This window comes from Saccopteryx leptura, chromosome 6 (assembly GCF_036850995.1).
Source record: "Saccopteryx leptura isolate mSacLep1 chromosome 6, mSacLep1_pri_phased_curated, whole genome shotgun sequence".
Classification (NCBI taxonomy): domain Eukaryota; kingdom Metazoa; phylum Chordata; class Mammalia; order Chiroptera; family Emballonuridae; genus Saccopteryx; species Saccopteryx leptura.
In genome coordinates this window covers 192,626,792-192,647,605 of record NC_089508.1, presented here as the reverse complement: position 1 = coordinate 192,647,605, position 20,814 = coordinate 192,626,792, and the positions used below count along the sequence as shown (strand labels likewise).

The 20,814-nt window shown below is 58.4% G+C and overlaps 1 protein-coding gene across 2 annotated transcripts in view; it reads right to left on the bottom strand.

The window, feature by feature from the left end:
• Window positions 1-2,016: 2,016 nt before the first annotated feature.
• FBXL18 (F-box and leucine rich repeat protein 18) overlaps window positions 2,017-20,814 on the bottom strand; it is a 35,631-nt gene continuing 16,833 nt past the window's right edge. For both annotated transcript variants that reach the window (XM_066342308.1, XM_066342309.1), the window contains 2 exons: window positions 17,255-17,473; window positions 2,017-6,056 (listed from right to left, as the gene is read on the bottom strand). In XM_066342308.1, the coding sequence (XP_066198405.1) occupies window positions 5,900-6,056; window positions 17,255-17,473 (376 nt within the window). In that variant the 3' untranslated portion in view covers window positions 2,017-5,899. The remainder of the gene's footprint in view (window positions 6,057-17,254; window positions 17,474-20,814) is intronic.

Here is a 20,814-nt window from a genome sequence, read left to right as displayed (position 1 = left end):
GTGCCTTGACTGTGGGCCTTCAGCAGACTGAGTAACCCCTTGCTCGAGCCAGTGACCTTGGGTCCATGCTAGTGAGCTTTTCTTTTTTGTTCAAGCCAGATGAGCCCGCGCTCAAGCTGGCAACCCCGGAGTCTCGAACCTGGGTCCTTCCACATCCCAGTCCGACTCTCTATCCACTGCACCACCACCTGGTCAGGCCGGTGTGGTTAGTTTTGAAGCTCAGCCTATCAACACTGGCCAGGCTGCCCCACGCACTCAGTCACCTCCGAGTGCGGCCCGGGCCCTTCCAGGCCACGCAAAGCATGTCACACGACCGCCTCCACCCCCAATACAGTGCTCCCCGTAGAACAACGGGAACGTGAGTCCTCCCAGACTCGGGCAGCCTCCACCGCACCCCGATAAAGCCTTGTCCCAATGCACTGAGGTCACAGGTTTGATCCCCGGTCAGGGCACATACGAAAAGCAATCAATGAGTGCACAACTAAATGGAACAACTAAGTGAAACAATGAATTGATGCTTCTCTCTCTTCCTTCCCCTCTTTCTCTCTTTCAAATCAATGAAAAGTTAATTGTTTTTAATGGTTAAAGTGGTAAATATTATGTGAATTCTAGAACAATTTTGTATTTCTAAAAAATTTCCCATTGATTTGAGAGAAAGGAAGAGAGAGAGAGAGAGAGAGAGAGAGAGAGAGAGAGAGAGAGGGGCATCAACTCATTGCTCCATTTAGTTGTCCATTCATTGGTTACTTTTCATGTGCCCTGACCAGGGATCAAACCCATGACCTCGGCACACCAGCATGATGCTCTATCCACTGAACCGCCCGGCCAAGGCCTTTACCACATTTTTTAATCTTTTTTTTTTTTTTGTATTTCTCTGAAGTTGGAAACAGGGAGGCAGTCAGACAGACTCCTGCATGCGCCCGACCGAGATCCACCCGGCACGCCCACCAGGGGGCGATGCTCTGCCCATCTTGGGGCGTCGCTCTGCCACAATCAGAGCCATTCTAGCGCCTGAGGCAGAGGCCACAGAGCCATCCTCAGCGCCCGGGCCAACTCTGCTCCAATGGAGCCTTGGCTCCGGGAGGGGAAGAGAGAGACAGAGAGGAAGGAGAGGGGGAGGGGTGGAGAAGTAGATGGGCACTTCTCCTGTGTGCCCTGGCCGGGAATCGAACCCGGGACTCCTGCACGCCAGGCCAACGCTCTACCACTGAGCCAACCAGCCAGGGCCTTTTTTTAAATTTTTTTACAGAGACAGAGAGAGTCAGAGAGAGGGATAGACAGGGACAGACAGGAATGGAGAGAGATGAGAAGCATCAATCATCAGTTTTTCATTGCAACACCTTAGTTGTTCATTGATTGCTTTCTCATATGTGCCTTGACCGTGGGGCTACAGCACACCGAGTAACCCCTTGCTCAAGACAGAGACCTTGGGTCCAAGCTGATGAGTTTTGCTCAAACCAGATGAGCCCGCGCTCAAGCTGGCGACCTCAGGGTCTCGAACCTGGGTCTTCCGCATCCCAGTTCGATGCTCTATCCACTGCGCCACCGCCTGGTCAGACTTAATGTATGTATTTAAAAAAATAAAGAAATCTGACTCAAGCCCCATGGCCCCCAGGTAAAGCCTACACTGATGACGGACCCTGCCTGCTGTCAGCCTGCCAGTCACCAGGCACTATCCATGCCCGAGCTGCCATCAGGCCATAGGAAGTCTCTGCAGGGAGCAGCTTCGGGCCCATGGGCACCCTGTGCCCCCGCCTGCCAGCCCCCTCCGGCCTCTGCACCTGCTCACGGCCTCTGCCTCCCCCGCCTACAAAGGCTGACCCAGGACCCAGGCCTCTCTTTGGGTCTCACGTCTCCATCCAGGTACCCCGATCCAGCCAAGCAAGACATCCATCCTCGAGGTGTGAACAGCAGGAGGTGACAGGCGTGCCTCTGCCGCCCTCTGGGGCTGGGGATAGGGTCACCGGGAAGAGTCGGGAGTGTCCCCGCTGGAAGGACCACACCACTACCTGGCTTTCTAAATCAAGTCCACTTTATTTGAAACTTTTCACATGCCACAAATTTACATGAAAATGGCCATCCAAAATGTAGTCTGAACACAAAACTCAGGAGCAGGCGTCACCAGACAGACAAGGTCTGTGTCAAAAGGCAGGTGACACATATTCAGTCATTTAGCACCCGGTCACTCACAAGTGCGAGACCCCCCAGCGACTAACCCACCCCCTTATTCAACATGCTGGGCTCAACTGTTTCTAGTCAGAACCGCACTCGGACGGGTAACGGTGGAGGGACAGCTGGTGCCAGGGCGGGAAATGGCACTAAGGGCCACAGCGTGTCACGTGTCACACGCCCAACCATGCACACGCCCACCCCAGCGAGCACAGTGGCACCTCCCCCCTCGGACCCGCTTTCCAGGCCCGGCCTTGGTTCTGTGACTGAAAGTGGCTGATGAGCAGACCGCGGTCACCACATCCCCAGGTGGACCTGGCCTGGAGAGGGGCGCACAGGGCCCTGACCCTGTGATAGGAACGCAGAACCCCACACTTGAGTGGTTCAGGAAAGAGCTTTAGAGCGTGGAGTCAGACACTCAGATGACATTGCTCGGACAATGTGAGACCCATAATTTTGTTTTGTTTTTAACTTTTGCGGATATTTGTTCATCGTGAGCAGTAGAGCCTGGACACTTCTAACTGGAATCCTGTGTCCTCAATGCAAATGGACCAGAGACCATCCCAGGGGCCCCCTGAGCCCCTCCCTCACAACCCTGTTTCTCTCCTGTGGGTGGGGAGGCGGGGCTTGGGCGAGGCCAGGAGAACAGGTGCCCACCTCCCTGCCCACGTCTCCCACCCCTCAGGCACTACGCTGAAACCCCCGGGACCTGCTGTCAACGGCCACACTCGATCATCCTCATCCATTAACTCTTTCTTACAAGGACCAAGCAATTTTCAAATCCTAAAGGAGCAAACGAGGGCAGAAAGCAGTGGGAAGCTGCTGGTGCCCCCGGGCCACTGAGGGCCTGAGGGTGAGTCTGTCAGGCAGGGGCCTCCTCGGCACAGACTGGGGGGTGCAGACATGAGCGGGGCCGCCCGTGCTGGCTCCAGACCCTCCTGTGTCCCAGCCCGGCCACCCACATGCCGTCCCCTCTCCAGTCCAGGCCTCCATAACTGTCCCCTCGGCAGATTCAGGGAGTGTGGCCCTCTGCGCCCACCCCCCGCCAGGGTATCCACAGACGCAGGCCTGCGCGGAGAGCACCTCCCGTCGTGTGCACACAGGCCTCCCTCAGAGACCTGGCAGAGCAGGGACCCCACTCCTCACTCCTGAAGGGCAGCTGAGAGGCAGGGAGAAAGCGCCCCGCTGCGTGAAAGGGCAGAGTGCTCCCCGTCAGCCTCCTGGGGCTCGGAACAGAAACACTCGCACGTGGAAACAGAAAAACATCCGAGAGCAGGGAGGGAGCCTGCGGTGTCTCGTCCCCCAGGGAGCACCTGCAGGCCTACGTGGCAGGCGGGAGGGGCAGCCCTGGGCGGTGGGGCAGGGGTCTCTCTTCTAACAAACACATAAATGCCAGATCCCTCCTTCCCCTTCCCCAGTCTCTCTCTCACACGCCATGCACAGATGAGCGTGTACACATGCAGGCACTTGCTCACACACAGCTGTGCGCGTGCACGCACACATGCGCGGCAGCAGACTCCACGTACAGGTGTGTGCACGCACACAAGCACATGCACACGCGCCACGCCAGTGCTGACCAGGGCCAGCTCGGCAGGCGGCATATGGTCCACCACTTAACAGCCCGGCCCTGCCAACGGGGGACCGTTAGGGTGGGTTCTTCTCCCAGCGTAAAATGATGCAGAATATAAATTGCAATTAACACTGGTGCCAAAATAGCACTTAGCGAGAATAAGCACATTATTAACATCTGGTGAAGCCCGTCTCGGGTGCAGGAGAGGCGGAAAGTCTTGCTCTAAGTAAAAGGATGGTTGCGGGGGGACACTGAGCACACAGGTCTCCTGCTCTCTGAGGCAGCTCGCGCCCCAGCCTCCCGGGAGCAGCCCCTCCCAGCCATTTGTCGGCATAAGTGATGGGTAAAAGTGCTGGCTCATGAGAAGAGCCCGTCCCAGCGCGAGTGAGAGAACACTGCTGCAGCCTCTGATCAGCTCCCGGTGGGAGGGTCCCTCTCGCTCCTGAACCAGAGGGTCTGGGGGCTGGGGAGAGAGGCCTGGCCTTTGGGGGAACCAGAGACAGCCAGGCCCCCTGCCTCCCTCCTGGGCTGCGTCCCGTCCTCCCTGGTCACCCTCGCCTGCTGGCCTCTAAGTGCCCCGAGAAGACAGGCCCAGCACAGGGCATGGGGTGCTCCCCGCCTCTCAGCCTTCACCTACAGCAGCGTGGCCCGAGCAGGGGTGTCGGCCCTGCCCCTCTGGGGCCCAGGAGAGCCTGTCCTGCGGCGTCCGAGGCCAGGAAACGATGGGACCCGGGCCGTGCCTCCCAGGTTGAGTCAGAACACTGGAGGTGAAGGTGGGGGCCTGCTGTCGGGCACCCACCTGGAGACAGAGCCCAGCTGCGGCGTGGATGGGGCAGGGCACCCGAGCTCCCAGGTGAAGAGGAGCGCGCCCCTGGCCCCCCTCAGTCAGGGCAGACAGCAGAGCTGCAGGCGGCCAGACCGACTGTGCTCAGGAAGAACCGGAGCAATGGCGGCTCCCCCCCCCCCGGGGGCAGGACTGTGTGCCCCCTGCAGCTGCCATCGCAAAGCCTCTGGGCCTCGTTGCCCGGCGGGGTGCGGACACTGAACTCTTTGCCCTCTGCAATCCCCAGGACGGGCGTGTGAGTGATGCCAAGGGGCCAGATCCCCCACCCTTTAACAGCGGTCAACTGCAGGACAGAATGGGGGCAACCATCACCATGGAAACAGTAGGAAGCCGGCCAGGCTGAGGGCCAGAATGGGCAGGGGACGTGTGAGCGGGCCTCATGGGAGAGGGAGGCAGGGTGGCCCAGGCTCGGCTGCGGTGAGCCAACGATGCCCAGTGCAGGAGGGTCTCAGAGCTGAGAAGACAGAGGGGACTCTGGGAGGTCGGTCCTCGTTTTTGGAAGAGCTGCGCTGAATTTTTTTTAAAGTGCTCAATAAAGCTATCTGACACAGGGTACTCTGACCACTGCTCCGGCCTCGAACATCCTCGTGGGGTTTTCCAACGAAGCCACATACACCTGTCTCCCCAGAACACAGGGAACTGCCATCTCCAGCACTGAATGCCGGCCTTACTGGGAAGGAGAGCCCCAAATCTACACAAGGTCCTCCCTGCATCACGCACACAGCGGACCGGAGGGAGGGGCTGGCCTCACGGGGCGAGCGTGCCCACCCACACGCACGGGCCGCCCTAGCCCTCCACGTGGCCTGGCGGCAGGCGACTGGAAACGCACAGGCAGAGGGACACTCCCAGGGGCTGAGGTAACGGGGCACGGAGGCCACGCAGTGCCCTGGGGACCTGGCCAAGGCCTCGAGGAGCCAGGGCGCCACCGTCCCGGTCTCAGATGAAACACGCCCCGGCCAGGCCTGAGAGTCACCAACCACCAGCTCTTCCCACCTGTCGTCCTCACACCATCGCACTCCAAATCTCCCTGCGAGACGAGTCCTCCCGGGAGGAAGTGAGAGGAAGCCCCAGGGACCGGGTGGGTGCAGGCCAACCAGGGAGAGGCCTCCCTTCCCCTCGTGACCCACCCAAAAGTCCCCGTGTCTGGCAGGCGGCCCGAGGATCCATGGACAGGCGGCGAGCATCGGTGGTGGCCCAGGCAGGGGCCGGAGGCCACACGCCTGTCCAGGCGGTCCTGCTTCCTCAGCCACGGAAACGACCCCAGGAGGTGGGGAGGCTCAAGCACGGAAGGAGCCCCACCTGGCGCTGGCTGCCCGTCACCACCACAGGTTTGGCGGCTCCTCGGCCACTCTGCTCTTAAATAAGGTGATCTCGTCCAGGTGCACCATGGGGACGTCCCGGATGACGTCGGCCAGGCCCTCGTGGAGCAGGGGGAAGACGACGACGTTCAGCGCCGGCCGCTCGTTCTGGAAACTGAACCAGAGGGAAGCCATTAGGGGGGCCGTGCCTGCGGCGGCCTGCGGGCAGGCTGAGATGTACCCGGGGGCCCTTCCCACGCCACCACCGGGCTGGAGGACAGGCCCGAAGGGCTGGGGCAGGCAGAGGGGCCTGGCTGGTGGGGCGGGCTTGTCACGCTTCCGTCTAGGCACAGAGGAGGCACCCACGGGGCATCAGGCAGAGTCACGAAGGCCGACGAAGGCCAGCCTGTCAGAAAAACCCCTGCACTCCTGGGCGGGACGAGGTGGGTGACCCAGAAGGGGGTTGAGGGGGGAGGGGAGCGACACCCACGTGGCTGCAGAACCAAGGACGTCACCCAGAGTGGAGGGAGAGGAGGGACAGGGCCAAACCCCCACAGGCCACCCTGGAGGGGTACAAACTCTTGGCGGCTGGGAGCCAGGAGCCGTTGTATGAACACGTGACAAGTGGCTGTCAGATGACCTCCTGCCACCGCACCCACAGGGTCCCTCCTGTGCAGTGCGCAGAAAGCACTAGTGTACAGTTTCCACGGAGCCTGGAGGGCCATCACATGCCCCCGCCCGAGACCCCATGCGCTGGCCAGGGCCAGGACCACCCCTCCCCCCTGAGGAAGTGGGGCTGGGGAGGGGTGTCCATCTCTCCCTATCGGGTTGGGACAGGCCCACGCAGCAGCCTGGAGACAAAACCAAGTGCCGCCCGCAGCTCAAGGAGAAGGAGGGATGCAGCAGACTCCAAGGAGCAAGACAGAGAGACATCCAGAACCAAGAGAGACTCTGCTCACGGAGTCCCTCGGGTCTCGGCAGGCAAGAGGCGGGGACGTGCCGCACAATAGGGAGCCTAGGCATTTGCTAAAACTTAAACAAGTTCCCCAACCGGTGCCTGCCGGGAGGAACCGGGGAAACCTCTATCCAGACCTCTGCCCGCGGCCCCCAGCACCGGATTAACAACTCATGTAAAGTAGATGCCAGAAAAGCACTCGTAAAACTTGATGTTTGGGCAATAAAGACGCTGAGGAAATGCCTCCCAGTCCTGTGCGCACTGTTCTGCTCGCTGGAGGGCAGCGCTGTCTGTGACCGTGAGCCTCGCAGGCGAGTCCTGGCCTGCACACCCGCTGTGCCACCGACTTGAATGGAAACAGAATATTCTCAGATGTGGGACGTTCGTGCGAGGCTGCCTCCCGCCCTCCCAGGCTGTAACAAGCTGTCAGCTTGCTGAAGGGGACAGATTTCTCAGCAACAGCCAGGAATGCAGCCCACGGCCGGCTCCTTCTCCACGCAGCCGTGGCCCCGGGCGGCTGCCGCTGCCCGGGTGGCCAGGACAGCGTCTGGGAGACTGCACAGAAGGGCAGTGGCAGAGGTGCCACCACCAGAATCAACCCCCTTCCCTCTGAAGGCTTCCCGACGGTCCGCACCTGGAGTACGCTGGATTGGGCCAGACCTCCAGCGAGCACACCCAGTCCTCTTCCTTTGTCAAGCCCCTCCCTGGTCCCCAAGGAGCCTGCTACGCTCTCAGCTGGACCCTCCGTCCCCTCACTGTCCCCATGCAGAGGCGGGCCTTGCACAGAGTGAAGCCTAAAGGCGGTGACAAGAAAGTAGGGAAGGCGAATGCACTTCCAAGTACAGGGGCAGGGCCCAGGGTTGGGGCGAGCTTTTGGCCGGAAGGGGAGTGTGGGGGGCCGTGGGCTCCGTGTACTCTGTGGGTGACTCGCGAACAGGTTAGAATGTTCTCTCGTATGACTCAAATGTAGTTTGAGGTTTAAGTAAACAGAGTCAACAAGATGAGACAACACTCTTTCAGGCTGCCCTCGTTCAGGGGCCAGGCCAGGCTGGTCACTGCAGGCAGGACGGGCCACCCTTGGGACCTCTCCCCTGACTGGGGCTGATCCCATCTCTAACAGCCTCTGGCCTAGAGTCACCAAGGACAAAGGCCGGGCCTGCGCCCCACAGAGGCCTCCTGGTGCACTCCCAGGCCTGGCTCTGCCCTTGCTGGTGCAGGACATGCACGAGGCAGGAGCCCCAGCCTCCCTGGAACTGTGTTGACTGGAGACTTGCCCAGGGCTGTCACCAAGGGACCAGAGGCCCACACACAGGGCTGCGTCTGAGTCTGAACCCAGCAGCCACAAGCTCGGCCGTGCGGCTCCCACAAGAGGCAGCTAGAGCCTGGCCTGTGGTGGCACAGTGGATGAAGCGTTAACCTGGAACGCTAAGGTCGCTGGTTCGAAGCCCCAGGCTTGCCCGGTCAAGGCATGTATGGGAGTTGATGCTTCCTGCTCCTCCCCCCTTCTCTCTCTCTCTCTCTCTCCTCACTAAAATAAAATAAAAGAGTTTTTTTATGTTTTTTTTTAAAAAGAGGCAGCCAGAGTGACCGCCGAGGGGCACAAGGAGACCCAGAGAAGCAGGTCGCCAGGGGTCGGGGTGGATGTGGACTGAAGGGCTGCCCCTCGAGGAGGGTCCGAGAGCGTCCCCAGCGCTTCCTGAGAGTGTGAGGAACCTGAAACTAACTCTGCCAGTTACAATGGCTGGAAGGGGTCACTGCGCTGCAGAAGGGTCCCACCTGAGGCCTTCAACACACGCCCAACACACCCAGGGCACTTCAAATCTCCAGCCCTGAGCCCCTGAGCGCTGCAGGAAGCAGAAAAGACTCTTTTACCTAAGGAACACCTGTTGGGTTTCTTTGCCTGAGAAATGAGGAACAAAATTAAAGTTGACAGCCTCTTCCCCCTAAAATAAAGGTCTTATAGAAAAGCCAAAGAAAGAAGATACTTTGTAAAAGTCGCTCACACTGTAACAACTATGTTCAAGAACTACCAGGGCAGACGGTAGCCAAGACCCACACAGCCGACCTGGGACAGACACGGGAACACCCACCCCGGGTTCACGGAACCGACGCTGCCTGGGGAGAGCTGGAGCCCAGCGGGCAGCAGCCGGGGCCCTGACCCGCCCGACAGCCCCCCTCACAACCGGGAAGGGTGGTGGGGCTCTTCCTGTCCTTGCACCGAGGATGGGGTGCGACGGACCCAGGGTCTGAAACGCTCCAGGTCGCTGCCATCATCCTGCTGTAGTGTCTCCAGGTCTCGCTCGGAGGGACAGGACAGTGAATCCACAGGCCCTGGGCCACTGGAGCAGGTCACGTGAGCCACAGGCTCTGGGACAGACAGGCCTGATCAACAACGGCACGTTCCAGACGACCAGGATGCAGAGGAGTGGGTGTGGGGCGCCCCGGGGATCCTGCCTTCCCTCCCAAGACGCCCCGGGCCTCTGCGGGGCACTAAGTGGCTTCGCGAATCCTCCCAGAAACCCTTCACGTCTGCGGAGGCAAAGAAACACATTGCACCTCACCCCCGTCTTCAAACACACCTTGTTTTACCACCGAAGAGACTCCCTTCAAGAACGTGAAGTGTCCTGGGCGTGTCATCAGCTGTGCCCTGTCCCGCTGACTGGACACATCCTAAGTTCTCTCCCTGCCTCCCACCCGTGGACGTTCGTTCGGGTTGTTTTCCACCTTTCGCTAAAGCCAACAGCACTGCCGGCAAGAACTCTGCACAAACCTGTGGACGGGCCTTGTTTCTGAACCAGTCCTGGGGGTGGGGACGTAGGGTTTCTGATCTGCTGACGCGGCCAGCCGGTCCTGGGCGACAGGGCCTGTCCCCTCCTCCACTAACACGGTGTGGTCGTTGCCGGGGTGGGGGGCTGCCCCTACCTTCACGCTGAAGGTCACAAGATGCCGTAAACATCACACTCAGCCTGACCTGTGGTGGCGCAGTGAATAAAGCGTCAACCTGGAAACGCTGAGGTTGCCGGTTCAAAACCCTGGGCTTGCCTGGTCAAGGCACATATGGGAGTTGATGCTTCCTGTCCTCCCCCCTTCTCTCTCTCTCTCTCTTCCCTCTCTATAATGAATAAATAAAATCTTTAAAAAAAAATCACACTCAGAGCGCGTGCGTGTGACCAGCGCCCACACTGAGACATCAGCCCCGCCCAGAAGCCCTGGAGCCCACGGCTCACTGCCCTGCAGGGCGGGCACCACCTCAACTCCTGCCAGAGTGGGCCAGCGCCTGCTTGGGCGCTTTCTAGGAACAGAACTGCTCTCCGTGCGGTCTGGGCCGGGCTTTTCCTACAGGTGAGGCCGACTAGTTTCTGCTGGGCCTCAGGGGTCAGCTGCAGCCCGCATCCAGTGCCGTCGGGCTTCGTGCCTGTTTGAACGGGGCCTTTGCTCTCGTCCTTGCTGCGGTGCAGGCTGCCAATACAGTCAGACTCATGTCTGTGGCATGACTCACAGACTTCTTAGTTTGTCATTTTTTTATAGACAACTTTAAAAAACTCACAGGAATATAAACTGAAAACAATAGTAGCCTGGCCTGTGGTGGTGCAGTGAAGAGAGCGTCGCCCTGGAATGCCAAGGTCGCCAGTTTAAGACTCTGGGCTGGCCCAGTCAAGGCACATACGGGAAGCAACTATGAGTTGATGCTTCCTACTCCTCTCCCCCTGCCTTTCTCTCTCTCTCCTCTCTCTAAAATCAATTTTTAAAAGATCTTTTAAAAAAACAATAGTAAGTATTCATCAACAGATGAGCAAACAAAACTGGTCTTTCCATATGATGAAATAACCAGGAAAAGGAGACTCTAACGCAGGCTACGACATGGAGACATGCTCAGTGAAATAAGCCAGTCACAGAAGGATAAACATGATGTCACTCCGCTTCTATGAGGTCCCTAGGAGTCAAGTTCGTAAGGCCAGGGAGTGGAGGGTGGTCGGCAGACGCTGGGGGGAGGAAACGGGAGGTACTTGCTAGTGCAGGTGGAGTTTCTTTTGGAGACAATGAGAATGTTCTGGGAGTGGATAGTGCTGATGGGTACACAAGACTTAATGTCACTGAACTGCACACTTATGAATGGTAACTGTGACATTACAGGTAATTCACCACAACAAAGCTTAGAAAGAGTTGAACCCGTCAGCAGAGACATGGGGGAAGTCGGGGTTCCTGGCATTTCTGAGAATGATGGCGGACTGCCCAACGTGAGGCCCCTCGGGCTGACAGAGTGACAGCGGTTGGTGATCAGCAGGGAAAAGGACCCCTGTGGACGCTGGCCCCGAGGAATGCCATCACAGGCAGAACAAGCACATCCTCACCTTGGATGGCTCTGACCACATACAGAGAAGGGTCAGGGCTCAGCCCTCTGCCCCATATCCTGCTTCCTGGAGGTCAGTGTCAGTGCCTCCGCCAGTCGGACAGGGCACTGTGGGTCCTGGCGGGGCGTCAGGGGGTAGTGAAACAGCCACCCACTCGCAGGATGACCTCGACAATCCCCCAGCCTCACAAAGCAGGGCTGCCTCACTGCAGACAGGGGCAGCACCGCCACAACGGGAGTGTCGGTGACAGCGTGGGCCTGATGTTACCACCCGGAGGCGACGGCAGCGCTGGGAGGCAGGGACAACGGCTGTGACTTTACAGACAGGAAACTCAGCTCAGAGACGGAAGTGACTCACACGCTCAAAGTCACAGAGCCGGTTAGAGGCCAGATGTGAGCCCAGGTCAGGGGATCTGAGGACTTCAGCAGGATGCCAAACGGACCAAAGCCAGCTGTTGTCGCTCTGTGTAGGGAACCCAACGAGAACCGGCGTGCTGACGCCAGCCTTACCCAGCCCCAGACGGCACAAGGCCTCGCAGGAGACTTTCAGGAGTGGGAGAGTCAAAGGAAATCGAAAAAGCTGTGAAATGTCCTCGAAAAGGCTCTCCGCACGCAATGCAATGTTGGGGGAAGCAGACAGCAGAGGAGGGGCTCGCAGCCAGGACAGAGAGAAAGAACTGCGGAGCAGCTCCACGACAGTGGACATAGGGTCCAGCGCTGCAGGCTGACCAGGGCCAGGGGGCCCCTTGGTGTGTCGGCCCAGCAGGGTGGCCATATGTTAGTAATGTGGCCAGGACAGGACTCAGGGCTGGTAGGAAAGACAGGAGATGAAAAGGAGAGGATAGCTCTGTCCCTGGGCAGGGTGTCCCTGAAACCATGGCAGAGGGGAAAGCAAACACCTCAACCCAGTAAACGTGGGTGCAGGGCCTCCGGCACCCACAAGGAGTCACTGAAACCAGGGAAGAGACGGAGGCAAACACCCCAACCCAGTAAACGTGGGTGCAGGGCCTCCGGCACCCACAAGGAGTCGTTGCTCTACACCGCACTGTCCCAAACTCTGACTCGGACCCATCACGAGGCACCCAGAGGGCTCGCAGGGGGAGAGGATGAAGAAAAAAGCCACTCTGAGACCGTGCGCAGGCCAACCGGCATGAGTTCAGAGAAAGGGTCAAACTTGAAAGAGCAAAGTCAAGACATGGAAGACAAAGAGAACTGAGTGCTGGTCAGGACTCTGTGCTCAGTGCTGGACACACCCTCCCACGCTGACAATGATCTCCAGGCTTGTCTCGAACTCGCCTTACAACTGAGGAAGCAGACACCTGAGGCCAGTGCTTCTGAGAGGCGGGGACCCAAAGCCAGGTCCTGGCAGGACGCAGCTGCAGGCCCCGGCGATAAGCAATGACTGTCGGCCCGGCTGAGACCGGCCACCTGCCCCAGTGACAGCACTGCGGAGTTACCACTGAATCACGGGAAGGAAGCAAGTGAGCAGGCCGGTGAGGGACAGACCAGTCAGGCACCAGTGCTTCCTGCCCCCGAATCATTCTCTGAGCCCGAGGCAGGCTTAGGGGTGAGGAAGGAGAAAGGCATTAGAAGAAGGGACCACGAAGCCCAGCGTCTTGCTCTCGGGGCTCTCCACGTGGCCGCCGCAGGCCAGGAGAAAGCAGACCGGGGTGGAGTGCCTGCCGGTTACCGTGAGCCACGGCGCCATCTGCTGGGCACTCGCAGGAGAGCAGCGGGACCTCACTGCGCAGCGGCGGAGGCCTTAAGGGGCGGGGCAGCAGAAGCTAGATGGGGGCCCAGACCCACGGCAGGGACTGCGCCACAGAGAAGCACGGGCAGCCGAGACCACCAGGAAGATGTCCACGCAGATGTCCACCAAGAGGCCTCTCACATCCGTCTCCAGGGCTGCGCTTCAGCCCTGCCACTGGCAGCGGGCTGGAGGAGAACGGCTATCAGCAGACCCAGATCTGAACAGACCTGCTGAGCACAGACTGCAGCCCACGAGCTCCATCAGCACGGCCCCTGGAGGCTGCGGGTGCCCTGCTCCCCTCCGTCTGGGTCCCGGCAACACTGATCGTTCACCTCACAGGGCTTTCACGAGGTCTGAATAACAGAGGCAAACACAGTGCTTACAGGGACACTACTCGGTGAAGAGCAAGCCAGGCGCTGGCCCGGTAGCTCCGCTGGCTAGAGTGTCCTCCCAATACACATGGGCTGCAGGTTCAATCCCCGTCAGGGCACATATGAGAATCAACAAACGAGTGCATAAATAAGTGGAACAAAGTGACATCTCTCTCCCTCTCTGCCCCTTCTTCTCTCTCTCTCAAATCAGTACAGCCTGACCAGGCGGTGGCGCAGTGGATAGATAGAGCGTCGAACTGGGACATGGAGGACCCAGGTTAGAAACCCCGAGGTCGCTAGCTTGAGCCCAAGGTCACTGGCTTGAGCAAGGGGTTACTCGGTCTGCTGTAGCCCCCCAGTCAAGGCACATATGAGAAAGCAATCAATGAACAATGAAGGAGCTGCAACAAAGAATTGATGCTTCTCCTCTCTCCCTTCCTATTTCTTTTCTTTTTTTTAATTTTAGAGAGAGGGAGAGACAGAGAGACAGAGAGAGAGGAGAGACAGAGAGAGAGAAGGGGGGAGGAGCTGGAAGCATCCACTCCCATATGTGCCTTGACCAGGCAAGCCCAGGGTTTCGAACCGGCGACCTCAGCATTTCCAGGTCGACGCTTTATCCACTGCGCCACCACAGGTCAGCCTTCCTGTCTATTTCTATCTGTCCTTCTCTATCTCTCTCACTTAAAAAAAAATCATCTGTAGCTTTATTTATTGACACAAAAAATCCATGATGCAGCATTAAATAAAAAAGCTCATGACAGAAACCGCAAGAGAGCTCCATCCACCCCCGTCTGCCGGCCACAGGGAGCGCCAGTCAGCGGAACTGTAGGGACCTTCACTTAAAAACGACTTGACACATAGTCTAAATTTTTAGAAAGATTATCAACACATATTATTTTTACAACCAGGGAGGGGAAAACCTTAGCTAGGATCTCTCCTGGGAAATTCAGTAGCAAACTGACAAAGACAACAGACCAACATGAGGTCTGCCCACTGGGCCACCAGGGCCTGTGACTCTGGAGACCTGACTGACGGCTATTCTCAGAAATTTGAGAATGCCTGACCTGTGGTGGCGCAGTGGATAAAGCGTTGACCTGGAAATGCTGAGGTCGACGGTTTGAAACCCTGGGCTTGCCTGGTCAAGGCACATATGGGAGTTGATGCTTCCAGCTCCTCCCCTCTGTCTCTCTCTCCTCTCCTCTCTCTCTCTCTCTCTCTCTCTAAAAAAATGAATAAATAAAATAAAATAAAATAAAAAGAAATGTGAGAACAGCGGGGCTCCTCCCTATCCCCTCCCCAGCAGGGACACCAAGCTGGAGGGGGAGCTGCAACCCTCCCGGCAGCTGTGCTGAAACGAGGGAGTTCACAATCAACCTTCTAGCAGGGCATTTCCTCAGGAGAAGTCTGAGCGCTTCGCTCCCCAGACAACCTGCCCGAGTCAAGTTCTCTCCAGGCAGCACTCCACCTGACGGGCATCCACATTCTGGGTGCCCACGTGAGTCCCAGCCCCAACAGCAGGAAGGCCGCCCTCACCAGGGGAAGCTGGGCCCTGGTGTGTGGGGTCAGCACCCTCTACCAAGTCCCCAACAGAGTGCATGGAGGGAAAACTCGGGCGACCACAGGGGGCAAGGAAGGGAAACCCAGCCCCCCAATCAACAAATTTAATAAATCAGTAAATAGAAGAGCGAGAGCTGAATGAACTGCTAAGAAGTGGCTCCCAGCTGGACGGGAGATACCACAGTGGACAGAGCAGCAGCCCGGAACGCTGAGGTGCAGGTTCGAGCACAGCCTTGTCCACACAACCCCAAAGCCATGGCCTTGAGCCCGTGGTCACCATCTTGAGTCCAAGGTCACCAGTCTAATCCCCAGTCAAGGGATGTGTGAGAGGCAAGCAAGGCACAGTGAAGGGAGCAGCGAGCGCATCTTCCCCCTCCCTGCAATGGAGTGGCTCCCGAGACGCATTCTCCAGTGAAAAGGCAAAGTGGGTGGGAGGAAACACTCGTGTGCGCGCTCCTCTGTGCAAGACACACAGAAAAGACAACCACGACTGGTGACACTGGTGGCTCCAGGGTGGAAGGGGGTGAAGGGAGAGCGGGAGGGGAGGGGCAGACTTCTCCAAGCACCCCTTTTACAAGGTGACCCAGAGCCACAGAAAAACGTCTCACACCAAAAACAACAATAAACCCGCAGGTCATGGGGTAAATGGAACACGGAGTGACTGTGCTTCCGGTGAGGAGCGTGACCACCCTGGGGGAGGCGGGCGGGTGGCGAGGGGAACCCTGAGCATGTAGGGAAGCGGCCGCTGCCTGGGCCCCGTGAGGCGAAGACAAAGCGCGCGCACCAACACGGCCCTCCAGACTGGCCTCCCACAGCGCGGCGGGTCCGCGATGCCGACACTGTCCCACGCGTCCACTGGGACTGAACAGACCAACAAACGCGCCGTGGGGAACAGGGCTGGGCTGGTCACTGTCGGGGGAAGAAGCAACACGTCAGGAAGGGGCTGGCTACGCGGAGCCCCGTGACGCCAGGCTGGGACTGGACGGGTCTGTGTGAACTCGTTTCCAGTCTAAACGCAAATGGATGACACAGCAGTGATCACACGCGTGTATGCGGTACGCCAGTCAGTTTCCCGCTCCGTCCAGAGGCTCCAGGGCGATGACACCCCACCAGCAGTGAGCGCACCGAACGCCCGGATCAGGTTTCTAATACTGCTCACCCCTACAAAGAACCCGTGTCTTCTTAGAGAAATGGCTGATTTAGGGCCGGGGTAGAGAAAACACAAGATGAGCCTGGAATGTCTGGTAGCAACAGGACAAGTTGAAAGTGCTCAAAAAAACAAAACAAACGAAGGGCACATTGCAAAGGCACAGGACCCAACCTGAAAGAACAGCCCGCGGCCGCATCTGGCACCATCTGAGTGACAAGAGAGTGGTGAGAGCAGTGGACTGAAACCCATAGAGCATGTAAGTATCAACAAGCCCGTCTGATACAAGGAAGTATGAGTGAGTGAATAAAGAAAGAGGAGGAGGACGGCCTTTCTCGCAGAAGAGCTTCCGTGAACAAACGCAGAAGGAATGAAGGAGACAGAAGACCAACACCGGACAAACGTCCACATCTGGTTATCAGACCCCTTGATGAGTGCTAGTCCTGGTGGGCACGGTCTGACGGGGAACGGGGCGTCTGCAGACTCGTGAAGCGTCTCCCCCCAGGGTGTTCATTAGTCAGAGGGAACAACAGTGACTTCATAGCAGAGACACCCAGCAGACGCCGCCCTAACCAAGCGATCAAGGTTAACCTCACCAGCGATAAGACGGGAGGACGCCGTGTCCCTGAAACGCCACAGCGACAAGGACCTCCGTGGTTTTTCCGGCCAAAAAAAGAAAAACATACAAATCCAAACTGATGGGCATTCTACCAAAAACCCAGGCAGAGAGCTTCCAAAGTGGCAAGGTCATGAGACCAGGAAGGACCAAGGACAATCACGGGCTGCAGACGAAGGAGATGAGGCCACTGAGCCTGACAACAGTTCTGCACGGATCCTGGGACAGGGGCCTGCTGGGGACACCGAGGCCATTCTGAGGTCCACGGTGGTGAACTGGCTGCCCTGCACGGGCCACCTGTTTTCGTGACCGCACTATGGGAACCATGAGTGACAGGTTGGGAAGCTGGGAGGTGAGAATACTTTTGCCCTTGGGGGTAGGGAGGCCTCAACTGGAGAAAGTTAACCATGTGGCAGAGACCGACCAGGGAGATGAGGGCCTGCTGTGAATGGAAACCAACCTGTTCTCCCCCCATCTCTGCCCAGCGTTTAATTCCAGGAAATAACTGCGGGGTGTGCCATGAAGCCCGAGGGAAGAACGGTGACCCCTCCGGGGGCAGGTCACCGGGGTGGGGCTGCTGCCCGGCCTGCTGGCACCCAAGGTCCCGCCCGGCTGCGCCCACTCACCTCCGGAGGAGTGTCTGCTGCAGGCTCTTGCAGGTGGCGAGGGACTCCCCGGTGAACAGGTGGCACACGACAACGTGCAGGCAGCGGGCCATGAAGGCCAGCACGGCCTCGGGCTGGAGCGTGCCGCTGCGGGAGACCAGGCACAGGCGCTGCAGCGCGGAGCACTGGCTCAGCGCCTGGAAGAACTGGGCGTTGGCGCTGAAGTAGGGCTGCTCCAGCCTGTGGGGAGAGAGGGCGGCGTGAGCCTGCGGGAGGGCCAGCCACGCGCGCTGCTGGTGGACCTACGGGCGCACTGTTGAGCGCACGAGGGCCCTCCCGAGCGAGCAGCCAGGCCTTGCCGCCAGTGCTGGCCAGGCTGCAGACCAGTTGTGGGGACAGTGACACAGGCCAGGGTAACACAGTTCTCTTCCCTCGACAGTCTGAGTGTCCCGAGGCCAGCCAAACAAATCCATCTAGCCACCCCCCAACTCCTCCACCCAAGGTCCAAGCACTGTGCAAATCACCCCCTATAAAAACTGTGTCAGACTCAGGACCATGTCTCCCCAGGCCAAGGCAGTGCCCCCAGAACAGACACGCCCCTGGGGGGCCGAGGCACGGCCTCCATCTGCCTGCAACACCTGCGAGGAGCCCACAGGCCTGCGTCTCAGCCTAAACGGATGAGGCCAGGTTGGTGATGTCCTGGGACGCCTTGGAAAGGCGGTCTGCAGCTGTGAGCTCTCACAAATGGAGGAAGTCTCCCAGGATGAGCAGGAAATGCCCACGCCCACCCGCGGAAGGCAGTAGGCCCATGCTGGGGACAGGGTGCCCCTGTCCAGCCCCGCCCCAAGTCCCCAGCTGGAGGGAGAGCCCAGTGCTCTCGATGCAGCAAGGCACAGAAAGAGGCTGAGCCACCCGGGGTGCAGACGAGGAAGGAGCCCCTCCAGGCCCCAAACCCAAACAAGGGCTGCAGGGGGTTCACGCCACCGTCGCCCTGACACCCAGGGACACTGAGTCACAGCAAGGGAAGGGACTTTAAAATGGGGTCTGTGAGAACAAAAGGCAGATCCTGGTCATCCGGAGCAGGCGTCCAACAGAGGCTCCTGTGCCAATGGGCCGTCTATCCTCAGCCGTCCTGTCTGGGAGTCACCGGGTAACCGAAAGGCAGCCAGTGAGACTGGGTTTGAGTTTTGTTTTAATAAAATGTAAGTAGAGCCTGGCCTGTGCTGGTGCAGTGGAGAGAGCACTGACCTGTAACGCTGAGGTTACCAGTTCGAAACCCTGGGTTTGCCCCGTCAAGGCACATACAACAAGCAAGCAATTCACAGCTGGAGTGAAGCAACTACTTCTCATCTTGCCTCATCCCCCAGTAAAAATCAATAAAAATCTTTTTTTAAAAATGTAATAAGAGCCTGACCGGGCAGTGGCGCAGTGGATAGAGCATCGGACTGGGATGCAGAGGACCCAGGTTCGAGACCAAGGTCACTGGCTTGAGCAAGGGGTTAGTTGGTCTGCTGAAGGCCCACGGTCAAGGCACATTGAGAAAGCAATCAATGGAGCCTGACCTGTGGTGGTGCAGTGGGATAAAGCGTCGACCTGGAACACTGAGGTCGCTGGTTCGGAACCTCGGGCTTGCCCGGTCAAGGCACATGTGGGAGTCGAGGCTTCCTGCTCCTCCCCCTTCTCTCTCTCTCTGTCTCTCTCTCTCACTCCTCTCTCTCTAAAAAATCAATAAATAAAATATTTAAAAAAAAAGAAAGCAATCAATGAACAACTAAGGTGTCCCAACGAAAAACTAATGACTGATGCTTCTCATCTCTCTCCATTCCTGTCTGTCCCTATCTATCCCTCTCTCTGACTCTCTGTCTCTGTAAAAAAAAAAAATGTAATAAGAGCCTGACTGGTGGTGGCACAGTGGATAGAGCGTTGACCTGGGATGATGAGGTACCAGGTTCAAAACCCCAAGGTTGCTGGCTTGAAGCTCCAAGTTGCTGGCTTGAGCAAGGGGTCACTGGCTTGGCTGGAGACCCGGTCAAGGCACATATGAGAAAGTAATCAATGAACAACTAAAGCAACACAACAAGTTGATGCTTACTTAGCCATCTCTTTCTAGCAAAAAAATAATAATAATAAGTAGAAATTCTAGTAAGCTCCTGACACTAAGATTGTGGTGGGGAAACACAGGTCCTTCTGGGGTACAATTCTGAAAAGTCACACATTCCCTCCCTGCAAGCACTCCGGCATGCAGGAAGGATGCCCCCCGCAGGGCTGCCTGGCACGGACACCAGGGAAAGAACCGCCTGGGTGGCCACAGTCATCAGTGAGATGTCACACATGCACATGTGGAGCACAGGCCTGTCCCTGGACTCCAGGGAATGAAGTTCACCCCGAATGAACCGGGGATTTGGAGCCATGAGCGAGAGCAGCCCTTCTGAGATGCACACTCGCCCCAACACAAGGGAAGACAGTGACCCAGGTCCATGGAGCCCTGAGAGGAAGCCAGTGTTGTCCCCACTATGGCCACGAGCCTTTTTTCTCAAGGAAATACTTGGACACACTATTTGATTCTTTTACAAATTTTGAAAAACCCCCAAGGTAAACATCTCTTTGCAGACCTGTGTAGGAAGTCTGAGCCGCGAGGTCACCTGACTGAAGCTGCCTGGCAGGTTGAACGCAGGCCTGGCACGCAGGCCAGGGGCAGGGACAGGCCTGCGCCTCGGTCACTAGGTGGCGACGCAGGTCTGAGGACCTCATTGCAAGCTCCTGGGTTACAGCCCAGCAGGCGGAGCGCCAGGGAGTGTGATCTGTGCGTACACACTTTAAAATGCGTTTTCAAGTAGCCAGCTGCTTCCAGATTCTCCCACACTGAAAAAAGCCACCTGTCACAGGTGGGGGGGGGGGGCAGGCCTGGGGGAGTGCCCTGTCCTCTCCAGCTGTCTGGGCAGGTAGGGCTCGCATAAGCACCCTTCCCTTCTCCTGGATGGGCTGGCAGATGGATGTGGTGAGTGACCTGCAGGGTATATGGTTAGGGCAGAAGGTGAGGAAGAGGCATCCCTGTGACGGGCTTCAGCGGCACTTCTCCCTCCCAGCTGTGCCTCGGCCTCCCGACCAGTAAGGATCTAGGCTGCAACCCCACTCCCAGAGGGTGCTTGGGTCCCTGAGGCTCTGCGGCTGCCCCTCACCTGCCCAGCTTGGGTCCCTGAGGCTCTGCGGCTGCCCCTCACCTGCCCAGCCAGCCCTCAGCCCCCCCCCAGTGGACAGGCCCCCAGGGAGGTCCTGTGACAGCCGCCTGGGCCTGGCTCCAACCCCCCAGTGGACAGGCCCCCAGGGAGGTCCTGTGACAGCCGCCAGGGCCTGGCTCCAAAAGGCTCTCCTGCTTCGAGCCAGACGCTTCCCTGGCTCCAGGTCACAGGCAGCCTAGGGTGACGCAGGGTAACGCTCCCCCTCCCTGCTCTACAAGGCAGGGCCTCATCAGCCTCAGGAAAGAAGGTGCCCTCCCCTGTCCGACTTGTCATCCTCTCGCAGGCTGCTGAGAACTGCAGCCAGCCAGGCCCCAGGAGGAACGATGTGTCCCCACACCGCCT